The sequence below is a fragment of the Xiphias gladius genome, chromosome 17 (genome assembly GCF_016859285.1).
Source record: "Xiphias gladius isolate SHS-SW01 ecotype Sanya breed wild chromosome 17, ASM1685928v1, whole genome shotgun sequence".
Taxonomy (NCBI): Eukaryota; Metazoa; Chordata; class Actinopteri; order Istiophoriformes; family Xiphiidae; genus Xiphias; species Xiphias gladius.
The window spans coordinates 24,025,582-24,049,904 of NC_053416.1; the positions used below are offsets into that span (position 1 = coordinate 24,025,582).

General features: G+C 40.3%; 1 protein-coding gene across 4 annotated transcripts in view; it reads right to left on the minus strand.

Annotated features, from left to right (window-relative positions):
• dscama (Down syndrome cell adhesion molecule a) overlaps nt 1-24,323 on the minus strand; it is a 66,466-nt gene that overhangs the window by 21,833 nt on the left and 20,310 nt on the right. For all 4 annotated transcript variants that reach the window (XM_040150650.1, XM_040150648.1, XM_040150649.1 and 1 more), the window contains exons 2-9: nt 10,651-10,797; nt 9,601-9,879; nt 9,104-9,379; nt 8,278-8,574; nt 6,627-6,902; nt 5,139-5,417; nt 4,707-4,826; nt 2,431-2,610 (exon numbers count right to left, since the gene is read on the minus strand). In XM_040150650.1, coding sequence (XP_040006584.1) covers nt 2,431-2,610; nt 4,707-4,826; nt 5,139-5,417; nt 6,627-6,902; nt 8,278-8,574; nt 9,104-9,379; nt 9,601-9,879; nt 10,651-10,797 — 1,854 coding nt within the window. The remainder of the gene's footprint in view (nt 1-2,430; nt 2,611-4,706; nt 4,827-5,138; nt 5,418-6,626; nt 6,903-8,277; nt 8,575-9,103; nt 9,380-9,600; nt 9,880-10,650; nt 10,798-24,323) is intronic.

Genomic DNA, 24,323 nt, shown 5'->3' on the forward strand with positions numbered 1-24,323 from the left:
TATGCACAGACACTCATAACAATGAACGTGCCAAGCTAGACAGAACAATAGCAGCAATTCATTTCCTGGGGAGTCCACCACAATAGCCTTGCAGAGTGGGATCTATCTAAACCACTGCATTAGAAGCCTGGCCCATTAGTCTTTTATAATGGCTGCACTGTGCTGCACTATATCTGTGCCTTTGCATTATGTCTTTGCATCCTGTGCAGTCCTTTGTGAGCAAATGTCTGTCCTTGTGTGTGCTGATGAACTTGTTTCCTCACCTATATCACACATGTGCCCTGACAGCATCATCAAAATACATATTTATATTGTACATCTCAGAGTTTCTGTTTGAATCTATTGATTTTTCTTCACTGATACATCAAGCTTCACTTGGACGGCCAATAATACACAGCGAAGATCATGCTATCTGTCACGTGAGTACTTCAGCATGCGTCAGCTTGTGTGCCCCCTAATTGGCTCCTAAGCCTCTTAAGTATCTGCCACTGCTCAAGTGGTGTAGGCTGGCCTGGATAAACAACATAAATACAGCACAGAGTGTACAGAACATCACAGTGCCCAACATTAACGAGCATTACAGCCTCAGACGTTACAATGGACTGCAAAGGCTCAAACACTGTACGTATTAAGCACATGGAGAGGCTTTAAGGGTTAATGAGCTCATTGTCTTCACACTGACACACGCACACACACACACACACACACACACACACACACACACACACACACACACACACACGCACACGCACTCATTGGAGATAGGATGATGTAGGGAGATTGGGGTTACTACAGAGAAGATAAACAAATCAGGGCAGCACAACTATCACAACATCAACATGACACCTTAGGAGCAGAGCATACACCTGAGGGACTGCTGAGACACACATATGTTGACCTAGATCCCTTTTTCAGACATTACGTAGACTTGGATTCATTTCCTGGAGACTTATCCTAACTGTAACCATAACCACTACTTGGCCAACCCAAACCGTTACCCTAAACATAACCACTGAGCCAAAAGTCAGCCTCTTCCCAACTGGGGACACAGGTTTTGTCCCCAGTTGGTCGACCCCCGGTAACTGGTCTTAAATTTGTCCCCAAAAGTGGTGTATGACAGAGTGACACACACACACATGCACACAAATAATGAAATCCACAAACATGTACATAAGTTCAAACTCACAGAGCTGTATCTTGGTGGGTTTAGATATACATTATTTGTGAAACAGTTGTTTGTGGTATAGAGCAAGTATGTAGACTGTCAAATCCCTGCTTTTAGCATCTCTCTTTTTGAGAAGCTATGGTGAATTACATCATGTATTAGACTGGTTTATTAAATGCTCTTTCAACCTGAAGAGGACAGCATTCCTGGTGAACAAAGTGAAATATTACTACATAATCATTGAAATGTCTGAGAATTGCATGAATGTAAAAGTCTCAACAAAAGAAACTGCTCTGATTTCTGTTATCACGTATGTAATAATCGTGTTTGTACAGGATATACCTAAATAAGACTATCTTAAAAGTAATTTGTTTGTAGTGATCTCTAATTGCTTGAATGCTTGAAAAAAAGTAAATCCATAGCTGTGTATACATGGTAATGTGAGTATGATGGGTGTTCGCTCCAATCCTCGGATGTTGTGACGTGGCGGCTCAACATATATATTTAACATTGGATGGGCATGAAGGGAGGGACATAAATGTACATACCGTAAAAGAGAGTTTTATAACATATAAAAATGGTATTTCTTGCAAACCTAAAGTAGGATAAACTGTCCCACCTAAAATAGAGACAACATTCAGTATAGGAAGACACAGACTAAAGAAAACAGAAAGACAGGCACCGGGAGGAGGGGAATAGACATGGATAACCTATGCATCTTTCAACCCCCTTTTCCTCCATCCCTCAGCCCTCTTTTCCACATGGCAGCTCCTGCTTGCATGCAGAATTCAGGGCTTAATGGAGGGGAGCTAAGTCCTTGGCTACACAGCGGATAAATGCTGTACTTTCTCCAAGAGATGCGGTGGCGATGGCTGTGTGCGTTGCTTTCGTGGGATTCAGTCAGGCAGAAAGCACAGAACGAGCACCATGACGGAGTCTTGCTGGTGGCCTGACTGCCACAGACAAAGCCTACTACAGTTCAACTCCCTTAACCTTTGTGCTTTAGTGTTAATGTTTTACTTTGATGTTACCAGCAGCACTGAGCATAACCACCCTGGGCACCCAAAAGAAGAGTGGTATAGATAAAGTTATGTGATCATTTATGTGGAAAACTGACTATAAAAGATTACACTACATACATAGCCCAACATAAAGAGGAAATCTAAAGCTGACATCATTGTCTACAGCTCCTTGCAACACTGAGATGCATGTTTTAAATCTACCCCCTTAGGTTTAGAAAGGTGCTGTTTTCCCATGAGACTTACTTTTGACGTTGAGATACATGGACTTGCTGACATCAGCTCCGACATCGTTGCTGACCCTACACAGGTAGAAGCCACTGTCTTCTTCCAGCACATGCTTAATGAGAAGAGAGCCATTGACCAGCACCTCGATCCGAAAGCCTGAGTTGAGGGCGATGGGTTTGAATTGAGGGACCCCGGCGCCTGTCACACAACAGAGAGTGAGTGTTTATAAAGTGTTATAGACGAATATACAGGAAAGCATTACCTGGCTTGTTATTTTTTTATTCAGAGCTAAGTTTAGAACTAGCCCTAAACTAATCTCTGAAATACAAACCCTACTACAATATGACTGCTATATAAAGGCTGGTGTATCAGTTTTCTATGACCTAGTCAGAGATGCCAATGCAGCTAAAGCAAATGGTCTTAAATCAATATGGGCAAAAAACATAGTGAGGGGTTACTGAACAACAATGAAATAAGGCCATATTGTGTTGGCATACCTCTAGAGTCCAATAGCAATTAGAAGATCCTCAATTTATGTTGGTTGTGTCATAAAGAGGTTGGAACAAGGGTAGTTATGCTATGTGACTGTGACAGGTTAAAGATTTAAGGGGAAAAATTATATATTTTGTTGTTTTGGTTTAATATGTTCCTAATAAAGAACCCAGCCCCGTGCATTTTGGGAACCTCTGAATCTACAGATAAGTGGATTTAACAACCTGTGTTGTGGCTGGCCACGTTAACAGGATGTAGAATCATTGTGAAACCATGGAAATCAGTTACAACTTCATCCTTTGAGTTCCAGTTACTGTACGAATGAGTCGTGTTCAGACTCTCAGAATGCCAAGACCTATTTCTTCAAACATGGAGCTCATTCTTGGACTGCATTAACAATAGACTGTGACTTGCCTGTATCATGCACAACATCTATAATAATTGTACCCACAGTCCATAAACGGTACACTGACTGACCACTTTATTAGATACATCTGTACAGCCTAAGGCAATTTAATACAAAAGCTTTGACATAAGTACTACCTTTACGAAGTTTTGTAATGTTCAGCTTTTGGTGACAAATGTCGGACAAATGTGTAAATGCGATTATATACTTTTTAATGAGCTCATAGTTATAAGTGATGTTGTACTGGATTTCATTATATTGATTTTTTTTAATTTTTTTAATCTTCGGTCCCACCCATTTACACACACAAGGAGGGCAGAATATTAGAAACACGTCTCAATATAATGTAGTCGAGTACAACACCACCACTAAGTATGACCTCAGTGCTAAAACATATAATTGAAGTAACACTTCTGTGACAGTATAAAAAAAATCTGAACATTATAGACATCATAAGAGGCGCCTTCATGGTAGAACAGTTGTAGTGGATTATATTAGATTTTACAGGTGTACCTAATAAAATGGTCACTGAGTGTATATACATTCCTTAGTTTTATTTATTGTTAAACCTAGTCACCATATACAATTTTTTTGAATGAATGAATGAATGAATGAATAACTTAATTTTGTATTATTTGCTGTCAGACTTGTTTGAATTTCAGTTTGACTTTAGTCTTTGTAAACAAATTTTTCAAAGGCTGCATGAATCCCAGATCTTCTTGTACCACTGAATGTAATAAGATACCATTCCCTAAGTAGCTGCCAACAAAAATAAAAGTATTATTCAGGGTTCAACTTCTTACCTTTTCTATCCTTGATAATAAAATGTAAAATTCAATAATGTTATAATGAAAAACACATCAACGTGGTCAGCATATAGGCCTTGGCTACGTATCTTAAGAGTAAACAATGCCTTAACTGACAAGAATGAAAGCAATGGACACTCATTCTAATGGCAATCCTTTTTTGTAAGAAACATTGCTAATGTGTCCAGCCAGAATGGGATAATGTAGAATAAAACAGAATAAAAAGCTCTTCCTTGAACCACTGCTGTTTTTCATCTCACAGTGCTTGTTTGTACTTGAAATTGGTGTTTTTATGCATTCAACCTCAAGGCTGTGGACATTATGTTTGTTGTTTTGCTGTTCACCAAAAAATCATGTACTGCAAAGAATAAGTTTGCTGTAGGACAAAAAATGTTAACATACAATTCAGCATGATTGTCAAAAGAGAAGAAGGGCAAGTTATCCAGTTCAAAGTCTCTGAAAACTTGTGAAACGGTCTAACACTTTCACTATACCTGGGAGGAACAGTTGTGTGTTACTACAGTACGTAATGTGCGTGTGCATGTGGCGTACATGCACATATATTCATGTGTGTGTCATGCTGTGTTTACCTTTAGAGTACTCCCACTGGATGGTAGGGACAGGGTAGCCTTCTGCTGAGCAGTTTAGTATCACTGCCTTTCCATAGATGCCATCCTGGTCTTTGGGTTGCACCACAAATTTGGGAGGAACTGCAAGACAAGCAGCAATTAGATTCATTCATTCTTGTTGTAGTCAGGGTTAAAAATCAAGTAAATATCAAGGACCAATATTACTTTAAAGATAAAACTGGGCGAACAACTTCTAGTCATTTTTAAACAAATCACCAATAGCTTTTGAACCATTTTCTCTGTAAAACTTGTACATTTGGTGGCAAATGACACAAGACACATATATCTCTGCTTGTATCCACTGTGTCTGTAAATTCATGCCCCTACACTTCATCTTTTTTTCTTTCCACATCACCTCCCTCCTACCTCCCTCATTCGTTACCCCCTCCTCACCTCGGACAATGAGCTGGCTTTGGTGCTCCACGGCAGCAGCCTGGTTGCGTGCAATGCAGGTGTAGTTTCCGTTGTGCATCAGTGTGAGATTGGAGATGCGCAGGGAGCTGGTAAAGTCTATGTTGTCTATTGTGACACCCAGGCTGGCTGGGATTGGTCGACCGTCCTTCTGCCAGGTGATGAAGACGGGCTGGTCACCAGACATGACCACACAGGGAATGAAAACTCGTTGGCCAATGGAAAACCGAGGGAACTCAAATGGGTGGATGGTAGGTGGGACTGTGGGAAAGACATACAAAATAATCAGGCCTCTTGGGCTACATGCCTATAATTTAAGTTAAGAGCAAATTTTGCTCAAAATCAGTTACCATTCATGTGCATATAAAAAGACAACAGGTTTGTGACCTCAGCCTCAGAAGTATAAGCAATCCCATGGCAACTCATTAGTCACATTTCTCTCTTTATCACCCTCTTCTCCATATAAGAACATTTGCAGGAGTGAGAGAAATATTTTATTACTTCTCCCCATGTAGAGCAACTGAATTCTCTCTCAAATAACATGCATATAACATTCTCTCTCACTCTCTTGCTCTCTGGGGACACTGTAGCCATCGTGAGAACCAGATGCTTTGGAAAATTAATGATTTAAAATAACATTGGAATAAGTGGCACTTCAGCGCTTATTTAATTCACAACAAAATAGGGATAATAGGCTCCTGGGGATTCCCTCTCGGCAGCGGTGGAATGCTAAGCAGCTGAGAGGCAAATTAGCCAAGGCGGAATGGCGGCATAGCTTTGTCTACGCTGTGTGATTTCCCCCTTGCACACTCGTTAGCAAGTCGAGACCCGCCAGAGAGCGAGAGAGAGTTGGGGGGGGGTTACCCATCCGACATTTCAAATTATGCAGCGTCACTGAAGAAAGAGAGCCATCTGAGGTTATCATCATCTGGCTCAGCTCAGTGCCACTGCATATTTTGATGAGCTCCAGATAAGCTGGCCGGGATGATGGAGATGGTGCTTTGCTATCAGTGATGTGAATGCTTTTTTTCACTGGTTGTGATATACAAATATCCCTTTGCAAATCTGTGTTTTCTGCAACAAGGAGAAGTAGATACTGAAGTGATGCTTCAATGTATCTTTTAAATGTGATGTACAGCATGTACGCCAAGTGGAAAGACACTCCAGGGTCAGCATACAGACTGATAAAGTGATTCTGTCTTAGTATCCACAGACTGATGATGGACTACCATGAATGTACTCAACATATACTGCGGTATAGTACAGTGTGCCATACCCCATCTCAAATAAATGGCCTAAAATGCTTACTTGACACTTGAGATTGGTAATAATCATGATGTAGTACCCGAGATTAGACACAGCTAGAGCAACTTAATCTAATGCTATCTTTTCTGAATGTAAGGCCCAGGCTTATTATCCAGGGTTGAATTAGTTACTGTAACTGAAAATAGATCAGACTAAGGTTCATACCTTTCACAGTAACGTAGACACTCTGGTGTGTGGAGAGCTGAGGTTGCACCAGTACATTACATGTATATTCTCCTTCATCCACATCCTTCTGCACGTCAAAAAGCTTCAGGGTGCCGTTGTTCTCGAAGGCGCGCTGCCGGTGGTTGTACGGCAGCAAATTGGAGTCTTTGTACCACTTGATGGAGTAATATGGGTAGCCAATGACACGACAGTGGATGTACATGTCCCGCCCAGCGATGGCAGTGAGGTTTTTCATTGGTCTGATGCTGGCAGGCCCTTGAAGGACATATTGGAGAGACAACTCTCTTAAAATGATTTTGAGGCAGGGGGGTGGTATAAAAGATAGCTGTGCTGTGTTGTGTGTGTTTTCAAGACACCACAAAGTTTACATGCCTTAATTCATTCTGATAGTAACAAACAGAAACATTGCCAAGATTTATTGAAGGTTTTAGACTGCCTGATTAAGTATCCTGGTAATCACTTAAAGAAAAGTATCTAAGCAGCTCAAAAACGGAAATCAGACCCAGGATCATTACCAGTGGGCCCATTCTGCCCTGTTTTCCTTCATATGAAATTTGCTTTTTGCTTTGTCAGAACCATGGACTCATGTCCCCTCCTGTTTAAGCCTGTAGAGAATATTACCTTTTGCTCCCACCTCTGCGGTGCTGGTTGTGATTGCCTCTGACAAGCATTAGAGTGGAACGGTCCCTTTCTCCACTCATGAAGCTATTATCAAAACCATTACTCATGTTGCTGGCTTTCGCTCACACTTGTGAAAAACCAACAGAATAACCAATAGGCTTCCATAGCTCAGTGTCTATCAGGGAAATGGACTATTGGGCTTCTCTTTAAAGCATTGCAGAAGACAGTTTAACTAGGCTCTGTAGTGTACTTTGAGCACAGCATATCCTGGATTGCTACTCTCTCTAGCACGATTAAGGAGCCAACGATGTGAGAAACAGTCATTAGACTTTCTCCGCAATGGCACCTGTGGAGATTTATCTTCATTGCTTGGCTGCATACGGCATCCATGGACCCTTGCTTATGGGCTAGAGGATCGCCCTATTTAGCCTAACAACATGCAAGAATGAACACAATCAAATTAAACCAATCAGTGAACAGAAAGTACCAATCCCTCTCTGCAAAAGAGCAGTACTAATGGCTGTGCACCATGTAGAGAAAGCTTGAGTTCTCCACTATTACTGCTACATGACAACAGGAATCCAGCCAACAGCAGATTGCACTACAGTCATACACTGGAGCTAACAGTAAGTTACTCTAATAGTGTTCCAATATAAAGCTGTCAGCAGGTGTTGGGTAAGCATTTGAAAAGTTAACGCTGACTAAAAAGACTAAAGTAGTGGAAGGAGGAGCCACTACAGGAGGCTGTAGCAGTACCGGTCCTATTCTGAGCAAGAAGTAACAGACCGAAGCTACACCATCAGGTTTATAAATGTGAAAGAGAAACTAGCAACACATCTGATGACTCAAAATTCAAATGTCTTGACAAACTTAGACAGGCATTCTTCAAACATCTGCACGTCCATGCTCTTTAAACATAGCCAATTAAAAATGAATTAAAGCAGAATAAATGAAGACATGTTGATGTGTATATGTGATGGTGTGTTGGAAGAGTTGATCTGACAAGCACCTCTTACGTTTATTCGCGCCTGGTAGGAAACTGTCCCGGCTGAGTTGTTGCAGATGCAGCGATATACCCCTCCGTCGGGCACCTGGGTCTGGCTGATGTTGAGGTGGCTGACCACGTGGCCTTCAGCATTGGTGTAGTGGGAGATGCGATGGCGGCTGTCCCTTACCACCGGCTCGTCATCCAGAGTCCACATTACCCGTGGCTCTGGTGTGCCCTTCACTGTGCATGACAGCGAAACAAACTCGTTGATGTTGTAGACCTTCTCGCTGAATGAAGCCAGAATCTTGGGGGTGCCATCTGGACAGTGGAAGGAGATTCACATGGCAATGTGTTTTTTATTATTCTACACTGATTGCTCTCATTATAGATAATTACAAAATCTTATCTGAAGCCTTTTTAAAATAAAAATCCTTTCAAAATTCAGATTCGCATTTTCACTGCAATACATTCTTGTCTGCAGTATAAAAAGCTGAATGAGAGTATAAAGCAGATTAATACAGCTCCTTTCTGTGGCTCCAAAACATCATTGATTATCAATATTCTCCTTATATCGGTGTGGTCATGGGAAGCAGTCAGCAATCTCGACTCATGTAGCAGTTTGCAAGCCTCTTTCAGAAAATCTAATAAAATGGGTTGAACCTCAGCTGTACTGCAGCACTCGATACCACATGCACAGCCTAGATTAGAGCATGAAAATACAGACATGTAGTTTGCATTCACATACATGCTAATACATGCTAATACATGCTAATTTCGTTACTTATCCATATAAAAATACTTTATTATTCCACCACCCACACTCTCTTAGATCATTGTGAACTCTGACCTTCCAGTATGACTTGAACGAAGTCCTGGGCGGACATCTTGCCATGTCTGGCGAAACACTGATAGGCTCCTCCATCGCTCTTGGCCATACCAGCCATGACCAGGTTCTCCCTGTTCTGGCCTGTCATGCGGACGCTGTTACTGGGGTAGATGAGCTCTCCATTGCGGTACCAGGACAACTGGTACTCCTCGGAACCGGTTACACTGCAGGACAGTGAAACCTGGCTTCCTACGCTTCCCTTCACCTTCCTCGGACTCACCACGACCTTCAGGGGCTCTGTATGGTAGGAAGCAAGGAGTTATATTTGGTCTAATTTTTTTAGTAGTATTACCAAGGTATTATAATTATTTTACCTGTGAAATGTTAAATATGCTACCTGTAGTACCTCAAAAATATGAGGCAGCTTCTATAGCTTCCCTGCTTTCCCCTGTTTTGAAGCATCATACCACTGATACAAATCAACCCCAGTGATTTACCAACAACCCATGGGCACTAACCTTTTACCTGCAGCCTGCCAACCACCTCAGCATTGCCGTAGCCATTCCACACCTCACACACATACGTCCCCGTGTCACTTGGCTGGGCTCTCTCTATCAGCAGGCCTGTCACACTCTGTCTGAAGCGTGTGTCGGGCTCCAGTGGCCGGTTGTCCTTTAGCCAGCGGTATTTGGCTGCGGGGTGACCGGAGGCCTTGCAGGGCAACTCCACTCGATGAGATGCCATCACCTCACGACGCTCGAAGCTGTCCAGGATGTGGGGCGCTGAGTTGGTGGGGTCTGTGGAGGAAGAACGGGGTATAGTTTACAGAGGTTTAAGTTATTTTTGTTGTCTGATCACTTCTGACCAATTTCCAAACCCAAGTTGTGATGCATATCATGTAACACTGTAAGTATAAACTGGGATGAGTGTGTAGAATTTAATGTTTTTAAGTATCCCTTTTTTGGCTAACGGCTATTATGTCTAGTGTCTATTTTGTGCGTAAATTCCTATGACTTTCAATCACCTCACTCTAGCTTCAGAGCAACAAAAGACAGTACACAACTGTTTTCATAGGTTGATAAATACTCCTCGAGACTAGTAAAATGAGTTTCATGTGTAAAATCGTTGGAGTGTCCCTTTAAATGGTTTAGGGTAAGGGAGGGCATTTTCTGTGTTGGCACAGTTCTGATGACCTTTATCACATGTCATCATCTCTTTAATTCATGTGTTTTTTTCCTGTCACTCTCTGTTCTATTCACATTATCTAGATCTTTTTTAAAAGCATGAATTCATTTCCGTATGGTCCTCTGTCATTTTGCATATACCATTTTTGAAACCAACCAAAATCAACAGTTAAACTAAAAAATGAAATGAAACACTAAAAAGAGAACAAGGTCCCATGCATATTATACATTTAGACTGGTTTTGAAGACAGATATTATGTCTCAATGTCTTATGTCCTATATATGTTTATATCCATTTGTTTACTTGTTTCATATCATGTTAAGTATATGGTAAAGAACGTTCTTAAACTACTATAACACTGAAAGTTTTGGTGTTCCTCTTACCTGAGACAATGAGGCGGGCGCTATTGCTCTGCCGGGTCTCTCCTGTGTACCGATGGCGTGTCATACACCTGTAGTTGTACAGTCCGTCTTCCATTTGCACATCCAGGATATACAGGGCTCCAGTGGATGTGATGAGAAACCGAGACACTGGAAATAAATAGATAAATGAAACATATTAGGTTACTGCACATTACTGATGTAATTTGCAACAGTTACAGTACAGGCCTTAATGAAACAATAAAGCCAATATTTTAAAATGATAGCTCTCATGAACATTCCATACTGCCTATGGGCCAATCAGTACCAACTATGTCACCTTTGTGACCTGTGAGTACTCCATATTGCCTCTGGTTAATCAGTATAACGTTGAACACTCTGGAAAAGCTATTTGTAGCTTGCAGATTGACTACAAAACACACGTCTTTAAAAGCGTCTATTGCCTGCAGACAGCCTTCTCAGTAGAGTGCATAATCCATCATTTCCTCATCATTCATTTATACCCACTGACTCCTCACTCTGCTTAATTGTCTGAAGCAATGCGAGTTTTATAAAAAGAAATAATAAACTGTAGTGTGAATATTTGCTTTTGTACAATAGAATTACCACCACTATACACATTCTGAAGACAAAAAATTGGATGAAAAATGGATGGTGTCTGAAACACTGTGTCTGACACATGAAACGAATGAACAAAGGATCAATATCCTCTGGATTTCATTCCAGGAGATGGCAAGCATTTTATAACAAATAATATTCTACAGTTTACATGCGTTGGAGAAGAAAATGTGGTGTGTGTGTGTTCATTTTTATGCACTGGAATCACTACCTTACACATTCTAGAAGAATAAAAATGCGGAAAATCCAATATAGAAGTCCCTTAGCAAATATTTGCAAGTCAAGTGAGGTACGCAGCGCTGTGTGATTGTAGTCACCAAACATCTGCTGCAGCCCATTTAGCTCAGCACAGCTCTGAGGCGCAGTGACAAGGCTGTGTGTTGTGTAGCAGTGTAACACAGCTCGTTATCATGTAGCTCATTGCTCTCTTCTCTCTCTCTCGGGGGAACTCTCTCTCTCTCTCTCTCTCTCTCTCTCTCTCAGTTTCTCTCTATTTCTCAGCTCCAGACTAAAGCGCAGGCAGCCAGGGATCACAGAGCGCTTTGATAAGGCATGGCTGCGCAGGTCGGATGTGCTAATATCATGCTAATGTTATGCTAATTTGTGTGAACACATGGAAGTAGAGAGAGGTAGTCAGTGTTTATGAGGAGTGATGTGTGCTGTAGCTGGTGGCTGCTGGGGTACTTCGTGTCAGCGATGATGGAGAAGCCTATCTTAGATTGGGATCAAATGGGGCCGCTGCATGGTGGGGCATTCTGGCAATATTGGTACAGATATCATAATGCAGAATTTATTGGCTGTTGAATTACTCTAAGTCCTTTCATTACACTTTAACACAGATTTAGCCTGCTTTTACAGGCCTGTGCACAAGCGCATGCTAAAATAATGGAGGCGTAAAAATGTGCAGCCTATGATCTTTACATTTGATCTCATCTGATATCTACATTTATGTTTTGAAAATCTCAAGAAATCCGATCTGCTGCCTTAGAGACAAAATAACAAAAAAATCTTTCAGCCCAAAATGAGCTAAATCTTTAACATGTTTTGGAAAAAAAGTCTTTGAGGTTCTTACAGTTGCAGACAGTGGATAGAGTGAATTACAGATAGACAAAAATGACTCCCAACATATTTACAGGTTACAGTAATGTTACAGTAAGAAAGTTGTGGACAGAGAAAGCAGAAGGAGAAGGAGGAATACACAGGGGAGGATATTGAGGATGCTACTGTGAGCAAGTCTTGACCTAGTTAGAAATGAGAGACCACGGATCTGATATCCTGAAGGGTTTTTTTCAGCTTGTGGTCGAGTTGCTCTCATGTGTGACAGAAAACAAGAGGTAAAACGAGGGGAACAGGGGAGCTAGTACACACCCATATGTGTGTGTCTGTAGTCCTTAATCACTTTACACAGAGACGGGACACAAAATATTATCATATTTGAATTTTGCTTTCAGCGAAAGCAGATATCAAAGGAAAGTGAAATACAGGCTGTCTCTCATGTCTTTCCTTTCTTTCCCTCTGCATGTCGCCTGGCATCAAAAATTGACAAGGAAGTCTTATGAATGAGAGGAACTTTCATTAGAACAGACTGCCTGTCACTGTAACAAAAGGCCAGGGTTCGGAGAGAGGAGTACGCCTGTTTTTTAAATGTACGTTAAAACAGAAACATACTCATACTCACACGTGCTTATATGTGTAAATTTATTAGCAGTGAATCCAACTGGCTCTGGATTATTACTGAATTTCTCACTTACAGGATTTTAGGTATATGTTTGATGTATAAATACATTACAAATCCTGTAAGTTAAAATATAGGTTTAAAAACTAGGTTCTGAAGCCTTCCATTGACCACATATACTGATGTGATGTGGTGTTTGCACTTTTACATGCAACAGCGTCAAACATCAGTGTCTTTTTTAAACAATCCCTTCTTGTCTCTATAAAATAGAGTTTGACACCTCACACTTTCTTTACCAAAACCAATAGGTAACGAAAAGTAAAATAGCATCTCGTTGCTGTTTGTTATTCTGTCTCCATCGTACAAATACTGTGCATCGTCATCAAATGTTTGAACCTAAACTTCTGTACTGCTGCTGCTTCCTGACCTAAAGAAAATGTGTAATGTGCCTCTAGAAAAACTGCCGTAAAATTTGAAATGTTGAATTTTTACCTTTTACAAACGTTGCAGTGGTAAGAGTTCTGACATCAGTAGATTCTGCACATTACAGGGGTAGGAGGTAAATTAACACTTGTATACATGAGTAGAACATTTTTCAGATGGTGCAGATTAGACCATTGCAATGAGAACTGAAGGTGGTTGTGGTTGGTATTCAACAGGGTCATTGTAATTGATTGTCTCCTTGATTCATCCATGAACCAGCTCATTCTCACTACCAACAAACAGAAGTGATTGTCTCACACAGAGCTGCAGGCCTACAGTACTGTGCTGTATTTGCATGTCCTTGTAAGCTGAGGGCGTCTCTGTGTCTGCTCGTACCACTGCAGTTATCTCAAATCCCATTGACTTGTGTTTTTGTGTATTAAAGTGTGTGTGAACGTATTGTATGTGTTTCTATGCATGTTTGCATGTAAGTGATTGTGAATGTGTGTATGCAGCATACTGCCGCATGGAGGAATGGTCAATAATAACGATTGAAGGCGCTCTACTATGCTTTTCCCTGCTCCTGTCTCCTCCACCTACTGCATACTAACACCGCCTGAGAGACAGCCTCCTCTGTTCTTTCAGCGTATATGACTGTGTGTGTGTGTGTGTTTGTGTGTGTGTGTGTGTGCATACTAGACATATGAGCATGTGTTTGTGTCCACACCTGTGTATATTAGTGTATACTTCTGAAACTATGGCTTCACATCACTCCAGGTGGCTTGCTGGACTTTCAGTCGTCTCCTCTTCCTTTCCTTGGCCCACCCAGCTGCTTTGGCATCAATAGTACCACAAACAACAGTCCCTTTCTGTGGATCCACACTCAATAGCTTCAATTAATCCCCATATAAGCCACACTGAGCCTGCAAGTAGATTCTTTGTCCATTCAAATTGGGAGGCTTTGCAGTTTTTCCACTGAAACCTAAGTTGCTTGTGAGACATAATAGAAATAGTAAGAAAAGGCTGAGTCATGTCCATATTATAATGCTGTTGTTACACTTTTCACTAAGGACAGTTTGCACTAGTGTGGATGTGTCATCACTGAACACACAGGTTAACATGTGACAAGGACTAAGAGAGGAGGCTTTCTGATAAGGAGGAACACAGTGACACATAGTGACATAGCTAAGCACTTTGACCATTGTTTTCTTGCCGAAACCTGTGCCTTAGCTGAAAGTTACCTTGGCTCCCTGAGTCATTTCAATATTCAATAATTGAGACATGAGTGGAGGAAAGATGAAATGGGAGGAGGGAGAGGAGAGAGAGCGCGCAGGAGAGAGAGAGAAAATAAAAGATCAAAAGGGAAAGAGCACCTCTGGGATACAACCACTCTCTGTCATCTAAAATGACTTACAAATTAGCTTACGGCTATGCGCTCCCAGTGAAGGAAAAAAAAGACACAACTTTCGTATGCTAATCCTGATCATGGCTAGGCAGAGCAATTATCAAAAAAAAATGTCAGCCCTGTCTGACAGATCTCAACAGGAACCCAGTACCTCTGCCTCAGTTTCTTACAGTCTGTCTGTCTTCCTCAAATCAAAATGAAACCTAATAAGCTTTAGTGATTGTTTATACTGTATACTGTATATAACACACTGTGACAATGAAAGACATTGTGACAATGAAAAACAAGAACATGTATACTGTATGTTACCTTATTTGTGCAAAGGTTTGCATGCAGCACAATCCTCTGAGTACATAAATCAAAAATAGAAAATGTTGTTATGGTACCACCAACTCCTTTGGTTAGCTGAGAAAAATTGAGAAACTGATCAGTTGATCCTATGACGTTGAACATCCCTACCTGCACTTTTCTGACTCTGAAGAACCCAGAATTGTCTTACCTATCAACGCCAACAGTCTGAATGCCACTTAGGGGAAACCCATGGAGTCAGCGAAATAATGCAGATAAAAACTGCTTCCTCATCACTCTGCTGGCAGTGTCCCCACTGTACAACTGTCTTGGGGTGTATTAGTGAGTGGAGTGTGGTGCCTGGAGACAGCTGTGGCCTACAGTGTCATCGTAACCTTGGCAAGGTTAAGTCATGCAGCTTGACATAAAAAAAAAAAAATAATAATCCAAGCTGCAGTTGCACACTAACAAACCTCAGCCATCTGCATCTAGAATTGATGTTGAAAAATGAAAAATGTTCCAGAGTGTGTGTTGATTGGTTAGGTGTGTGAGCTTGTGTTTTACACTTCAAATACATATCCCTTTGAAAATGGAAGGTATTTTCACTTGAACCGGACAACTGGAGATGTAAGTCAAAATAATACTGGATGACTGTAATTGAGCAACACACCATAAGAGTGTGTGTTAGGAGAATATTACTGATACACTGCATTACTGACATGATTGCATTTTCTGCAACAAAACTCATGGATTTTCCCAAACACTATATATATATATATATATATATATATATATATATATATATATATATATATGCAAACACTATTCAACAAAACAATGTTCAAAGCTACAATTTACACAGAGATCATTTCTGTTATTGGGATTACACAGAGAAACAAATGCAGTACATAAATACAAATACATGTGACTGGTAGATGATGGATTAAGATGATGTGTTTATGTAACAGTTCCAAATGTACAAAATGAATTATTGCATCTCTCCATTTATGAAAAACACTGCCAATTTAATTCATTAGTAACATGAAAATTTAGCAAGCACCGTCTTTTTGATGCTCTGAAACTGCAACCATCACACTGCCATATGCAACGCCACATTGAGAAAGTCACACACTGTCTGGCGCCAGAATTGCAGGTGTAGTCTGTGAGTAATAATGAGTGTATGATGAGGCCAGGAAGGCCTGTGTTGTAATTAGGCCTGGTCAGAGTTATTGGCAGGATGGCTCCAGTTTGATCAGGCTGGGATAAGCATCTCTATGGAGAGGGGAATCCCACCAATTTAGAACCCCTCTAATAAAAATCATTTGTCATTCTTACAGGAGGCACACTGACAGCTGCTGGGGTTGCCATGGCAACACACTGCCCACCATTCGCTTAGCAAGCAATATTCCCAGTGGTGTAAATGGTGGAGAGGTGGAAAACACATACACCTATACTGTCCAGTTAAATGTTTGAATGCTCAGACATGTGGAAGAATATAATATAGCGCAGCACTTACAGAGATTCTTGAGCCAAAATCTGGATCTCAATCCTGGTCACTGTATGTCTCACTTTGAAAACGATATTTTGATTTACGGAAATTTAACTCATCGTCCTATTTATTCTTCATGTACTGTATGTTTACAATCTACCTGTCAATTTTCATTTAGATTTTCTATATTTAAATTTTACTGTTGTTATGAGTTTTTCCTTTTCTGAAATGAGGGACAGAGAGTGTAATATGCTGTTTAGACTCTAAAGCCCTTTTCGGGTAACTTTTGAGCTATATAAATAAAATAGTTAATCTTGTGAGTATCTTATTTGTCTATGCATGCAGAGGCTCATCTGTGGGATTTTCCTGGCTCATTTCCTGAATGTTTGTAGCTCTAATCAAAGGAAATACGGTACACCTTCAGCTACCTTCTCTAACACTGAGTTAGCCTGGCATGAACAACACAGATTTAAAAGTACATGTAAAATATCACAAATTAAATGTAATACACATACTTAAAACCATCGTCCATAGTGCATGTGCATAGAAAGTGGGCGTGGAGGCGAAGCGAAAAACTGAAACAATTAATTGATTCATCTATTAGTTGACTGACAGAAGCTTAATCAGCAACAATTCTGATAATCAATGAAATAAGTTTATGTCATTTATTCAGCTAAAATTCCAAACATGCACTAGTTCCACGTTTTCGAATGTAAGGAATTGCTGCTTTTCTTTGTCTTATGTGAAAGTAAACCGAATATCTTGGCTCAGTCAAAATAACACATTAGAAGATGTCAGGTTGGGCTTTAGAAAAGGTGGTGTTTTTTCCCACAAAACAACGATGACTCAACAGTGTAAAGGTATATGGTTCTACTTTTCAGACAAGCTGCTGCTTACCCAATCAAAGAGTTGAGCTAAGCCAGACTATGCTAAACATACTGTACCATAATGTACCATAAAACCGTACACAGACAATTAAAAAGGGTATACATGATACTGTTTGATGTCAGGAATAAGATTAAATCTCTTCTCCGTAAAGAGTTTGAAGCACATTTAGTACAGAGATGCAGGAGTGCAGGAAAGCACACATAAACCAAGCATGTGCCCTACTTTCTCATCACACCTGGAGTACAAATCTGAAGCAACCCATCTGGGCTATCTACAGTATCTGCTCGCTACAGAGTTGAGTCAGAGTAGGAGGCTGTGCTTTTTTTTAGTGCCGCTCCTAATCAGTGGCAGCATCCCTCTGCTCATTAACTAGACACATGCTAGCCTGAGGCTAACGGCCTCATATGTCAACCACAGATAAAGATGTCATCTTCTGCTTGACTGAATAAACCGCTATTAAAACTAGATGCAAATGGACGTTGAACGATATTTAAATCAGGAGGCGAAAGGGAGGCTTAAACCCTGAGGCACTTGGCCTCATGGTTGCCCCACATTCCTCTGTCGTGTTAGAGGGAAGGGAGATCTTAGATACTGTCTGTGTTCAGAGTGATGTTCCAAGACATCTGAGATCTCTATGAAACACAATATTATGATAGTTGGGATGGTAGCTATTCCTTTTGTAATCATCTTGAACAGTATTAGTAATTTGCTTATAAATTATTTTGTTGGTAATGTGAATATATTGAATATATTCTACTTTATCTAACTGGGAATAACATATTTGGAACACCTGCCATGACAACACAATATGAGAGCAACAGTGGTGGACACTGTGGACAACTACTACTCTTATATTCACCAAACTGCAGGCACAATTGGCTGTGTAGACAGACCAATGAAACTCCATCTCATCAAATATAAACACAATTAAACAATGGACAGTGTAAGAATGGACTTTATTTGTAAAGGATTCATTTGACAGACACTGACATACTATGACAGGACGTCTCTGTTCTCGACTAGACTGTTTTGAGGCAGCTGCAGCACTTTTTTCTATCAGACAAATGTTTGTCTGCTGATGTCAAAACTGAGGAGGGAAATCTCATCACAATAGCTTTCAAATCTGTGCCTGTGTGTTTCTATCAGCAGTGTGTGTGTGTGTGTGTGTGTGTGTGTGTGTGTGTGTGTGTGTGACTGCATGTGCGCAGTAATTAGCCAGTACTGGAGTTGAGCTATTAAATCCCTGATGGTTGTGTGTTTATAATGCTATCATTGGCTTCTCTCTGGCCAACACTAAATGAGCCAGTGTTGAGCCTCAGCTGTATAATCATGAATATTCATCTCTCGGTCTATGAGAACCTCTGTCTGTGTGTGTGTGTGTGTGTGTGCTGCACTGGCAGGCATTAAGGAAGCTATTACTATCTACTCAATCACAATCCGTCACTTTGCCTGGATAATAAGTCAAGCTGAAAACAATTCTACTTATCGCCAAACCCTCAACAAAACAGGCTTTGTTTTGGGAGCAAGAAAGAGTTGAGCCTGTTTCCAGCCCGGCAGCTTTTCACTTCAAAGAGCAATGTGCCAGGTCAGGGTTATCTTGGTGGGTCCCATACAATGTTTTCTCGCTATTTCGTTCCCCCTTTCACTCATGCTTGAAGAAAAAAAGGAAAAGCTTGAATACCCTTTGTGGCACCTGGGAAGAGAAGTATCAACTGGAACCAACATGCTCTTCAATACCACAGAGACACACGTGGAAATGATATTTGTGCACACACAAGGGCCCTTTTCAATGCAAAGTAATGTGGTTTTCATGTAAATGTGTACATCACAACATGATTATTAATTACATTTCCTGAGTGAGAACAAGACAGACCTTCAAGCCCTTGCTAAACTGTGATAGCCTGAGTGTAAAAGAGTTACTCCCGCAGTGCCATTCCCTTGAGACCTCATGGCACGGCATTCCTGCTTATGGAACAAGACTTAAACACAGCGCTCATTGGTGTTTCATGGTAATTTGCGGTGGCAAGTGGAGCAGGCTTCGCGCTCTGTGAGTAAAGCAGAGGGGGCAAGAGGAGGATTAGATAATCAAACAGTGTGCCACTTTAAATAATCTCTGGCTCCTCTGGGGGAGGTGAGACTTAAAGCTGCAGCCCTTCTGCTTTAATTGTCTGATTTTCCCGTCATTACTGTTGAGGGCCTCCGTAATTCAGGCTTATTAAATATTCAGGAGCCACACTGGGGAGGGAAGGAGGGAGTGAGAGGAGAAAGACAAAGGTATAGAAAAAAAGTAGGCTACTTTAGTAAAGAGTGAAAAGAGTGAGAATTGGGAAATTTACAGGTAAAACATAAATTATGATTTATAATCTCAATTGAATAAATTATAAATTATTATTTATAAAATATTATAAATTGTAAAAGATTTACAATTTATAATGTTTATAAAACATTATAAACTGTGAACCTTTTACATGCTTTACAAGTTTATAATGTTTTACTTAAGACTTTTTGTCATTTTCAAGTGGTAATCTGGTCAACTGGTACTCTTTTTGGGTCAATAGATAGCACAGCAGGACTTGAAGAGCACCAAAATGCGTTGATCTAAAACTGATTTTAGGGATCTATTTCAGGGATGCTGCATAGTTAAATAAAAGAAGAAAATAAATGAAGCAAAGGTTTTTTGTTTCAAATCTCCAGTTGCAGGATGAAGCAGATTCTACTGGACCTCCTTGTAGTCGTTTTGAGTGGAGCTCTCCATGGTGCTGAACTACCGAAAGACCTAAACAGCTTGTTTTAGTACATTTACACTGTGACACAGATCCATCAATGGAAATCAGGACAGTTTTTACGCTTAAGGAGAGGGTGAAAGGGTATATAAAGACGGAGGCATAGACTGTTAAACACTAGAAGTTGTTAAAAGAAAATTTTAAAATTGAGCGAAACATTTAGAAAATTGTCTTTCTCTGTTCTGCATAAGACTTACATTACTGATCTATTAATAGAGCAAACTGTTTTTTGTTTTTTTTTTTACTAATGGGACTAGTCCAAAATTCAACAAAGAAATCCTGACAGGTTAAAACCACTGTGACATGCTGTGAGTATGAAAGTCTATAAATGAAAAACTGCAAACCACATTACAGTGATTATGTTGAAGGAAGTGAAGAGACAGCATGCTGCTCTCTAATGAGTCACCCTGTCTGATCATGGCCCGGAGCTACAGCCTACATCTACAAGACTGCAGAAACTACATCTTGACGTGACATTTACTCTAGTATTTAGTTTGTATTTAGTTTTTCCATAAAAAGATGGTCAGAGCCTGCCAATGGAGCAAGATAATTTTACTAATCTCCAATGCAAATCAGATTATTTTAAAGCTTTTCTTGAATCAAGTCACATTACCCCGATCTCCTGATGTAGTGCTTTATTTCAAACTAGTCCAAACTAGTGTCTCATTTATCCAAACCATATCAAAATGTATTGGAAACAAGTGAAATCATAAAAAGATCTCTTATATATGACACATACACAGTTCTACTGAGTGATGGAAGAGGTATTCTGATTGGTTGCTTAAGTTAGAGTAGTAATATTACAATATAAATTTAAAGTTTAAAAGTACAGGCAAGATGTCTCTGTCAGAGTTACAGTATAATATACTATACTATTGGATTAATATCATTACTGATACTTAATGTGAAGGCAGTATTTTAAAGTTGTAGCTGGCCAAGGCGGAGCTAATTCTAGTTATCTTATATTGGGTTGGGTGGGCATAACTTAGTAGAGTAGAAATTACCCTCTGAGGTGTAGTGGAGTAGAAATATAACATAGCATAAAATTAAAATACTGAAATAAAATACAAGTACCAGCACTTCAGTAAATGTACCTAGTTACATTATAGTACTGGGGAATCTTGATAAATCCAAACATCTGTGACTGACTCACAGACACCCATAAAATCCAATTTATATAATTTCACAGACTGCCTTACAATAATAATAATATATTACCATTTCTCCCCTCTTATCGTTTCTGACTACCCAAAACTTCAAAAATATAACATATTTTACACTGGTAAAACTTCAGTGTCTATCAATGCAAAGCTGGAATCAAGATTTTGTAAATTATTTACTTCTTCACAGCATTTAATTTCAAGAAATGAATACTTATGTACCGAACACGCCATACAATGGCCCAGAAAAAGATGCAGAGAGACAGAGAGGAGGGAGACTAAATATGCACCTTTTCACCACTTCATAACAGCTAGTTATCAAGATTATTAACGTTGTTTATACAAACTGCCACCTGATTTACCTGCTAATGAAAATAAAAGCTGTTGTCACAAAAACACCCAATATTTATAAGGATCTGTTGGAGTAATTGAATTCTGTATACATTTTGGAGTAATTATGGTCGCTGATGTGTTCTCATGTGTTCTCCATGAGCACAAAGAAAAGACTGAGGCCTGCGGGTAGATACTCCTCTCTCAGCAGGACTGGCTTTTGACCAACTTCCTTGTAAAGGTTTCAGAATGCGCCGTAGCAACAATTAGATTACAAGGTCGTTTCACTGAGACCTACATTCATTTATTAGTCCAGCTGGATATTTATGGCCAAGCTGCACACATTTAGAGGAACCTGCACAGTGACGCACTTGTGCGTTTGCATGTGATCACTAAGACGTGATGTGTGTTAGTGTTTGAAAGATATGATTTTTTAAGGAAGATTCAAGGACCTATTGGTTTTGGACAAAAGCCGTGAGTAGATCATTGTTCTGTGTTTCTGTGTCATAAAAAATGAAAAAATGTATAAGTATCGGTTGACATCTGGGTGAGAAATGTCACATTACAGTGAATTTAGGTTAAGGGCTGCAGGAAATCAAAATGATATAGCACAAGAACATAAAAAGTCTACAATTAAATAAACTGCAGCATAACCTCATTCAAAAAAGATGGCACATACTGAATAATAACACATTTATAATAAGGAACCAAAACTGATCTTGTTCCAGTGAGAAGTCTCTAACAAGCTGACTCCACACACCGTTTATCCCCCTTACATCCCCAGTGGATAGAACGAAGACACACCCCTCATTTACAGGATGACTCGACTGCCATGTAATCGAATTCTCACAGCAGCCTCTACCTTTCCTACAATGGCTCAAAATCACAATAAAAATATCTCTCCTTTCTCCCTCCCCTCCCCTTCTCATTCTTTGTCACTGTCCCCTCTGTCTCCTTGCTTTTCATCTCATGTCTTTTCCTTGGTGTTTCCCTTCCCTCCTCCCCCTTCCTCATCCTCCCTCCCCCCTCTCCCCGCAGAGCATTAGCTTGCAGTGGTCAGGCCGCTTGACAGCTGCTCCACCTGAAGAATATCAATCAATGTTGCTGTGGAGACGGAATCAGGCTCTCCTCCTTTATTTTCTACCCCTCTTTCCCTTCCATCGTCTTGCTCTTGCATGTAGCTGCTAATGGACTGAACATGATCCAATGTTTGTTTCTCTAAAGTGCTAATGATCATTAAGCTCAAACAAAGTGTGAAAATTTGGATATTTAACTTCTTGAACTGATCTATTTCAGGAGCATACTTTGGCACCTTTTGCTGCTTAATTTCTTTGAGGTCTGACTAATTGAGTTGCGGAATGCAAACCCCAAGATGTCTCAGACTATCACTCCAGATGAGCCAGGCAGACAGGCATGGGATGGAAGTGTCTGTCACTGCTAACACATGACAGAAGAGCGGCACTGTACAAATCATGCTGCTCAACATAGAACCACTCTGAATGTGCTACTAATCACAATTAAGGACTCCTCTGGTCATCCATGCAAAAAAAAAAAAACAACAACTTGGTGGTGAAATAAATATTATATATTTCTGTTATAAATATTTAGCAAAAGGATCCTTGCGGGAACCCAGTTACCAAAATAAATAAATAAATAAATCCTACTATTCTGAAAAAAGGCTGGTGATTACATCACCTAGCAACAATTCCTCCTGGATAGCCAAATTATCAAGAGACCAATCAAATTCCTCCCTCTAATTGCTCCAATCTACCTTCCCATATGGCTTACACTCCCACTTTGAGCACTTTGAGCCAGTTCCCAAACACGGCCCCAGCCCTGCTGCTATACATCACAGTGCGCAGTGAAAGGACTCCCCACAGACACATCATCAGTGGCACTAGTGCCAGGCCCGCCAGTGGAGGGTTAAGTAAATATTGGGCAAAGCATCTGCTCTCAGAGTACCATCGTCTGCCTGTGTTCTTGCCTGGTCCCAGCCTGGTATAAATCACACACAGCAATTAGTGCCGCACTGTCCCCCTGCCCTCGTTAAACAACCCCGCCCGCTGAGGGGGCCCATAAACACCAGACATCAGCCTGCATGGGTGGAGGAAGGAGGGACAGATGGATGGATGGGTGGACACTCGAGAGAAGGATCATTGTTTTAAAGAATTAGTTGACTGTTCGGACCAGCATTTTTAAATAAACCATGCCACTTATGTACATTGTCTACTCTGGTGGTCCACTGCTAACAGTTAAACAAGACTAAGTTTACAGTCATGTTATAGCTCCGTGAGGCTGTGCAGAGGCACAGTGGTGCTTTGAGTTAAACCTTACATCAGCTAAAATGCTCACAATGACAGTGCTAACAGGATGATGTTTAGCAGGTATATTGTTCACCATGTTCACCATGTTCATGTTTTGTATTAGTGATGGTGAAACAGAAAAAGGCAGGGGATTTATAAAAAAACTACTAACAGATCTATACATATACATACATATATATATATATATATATATATATATATATATAGAGAGAGAGAGAGAGAGAGAGAGTGAGGTTGTACACCGATCAGCTGAAAGATTATCACTGTACTAGGGAAAATGATGTGTGCGACCC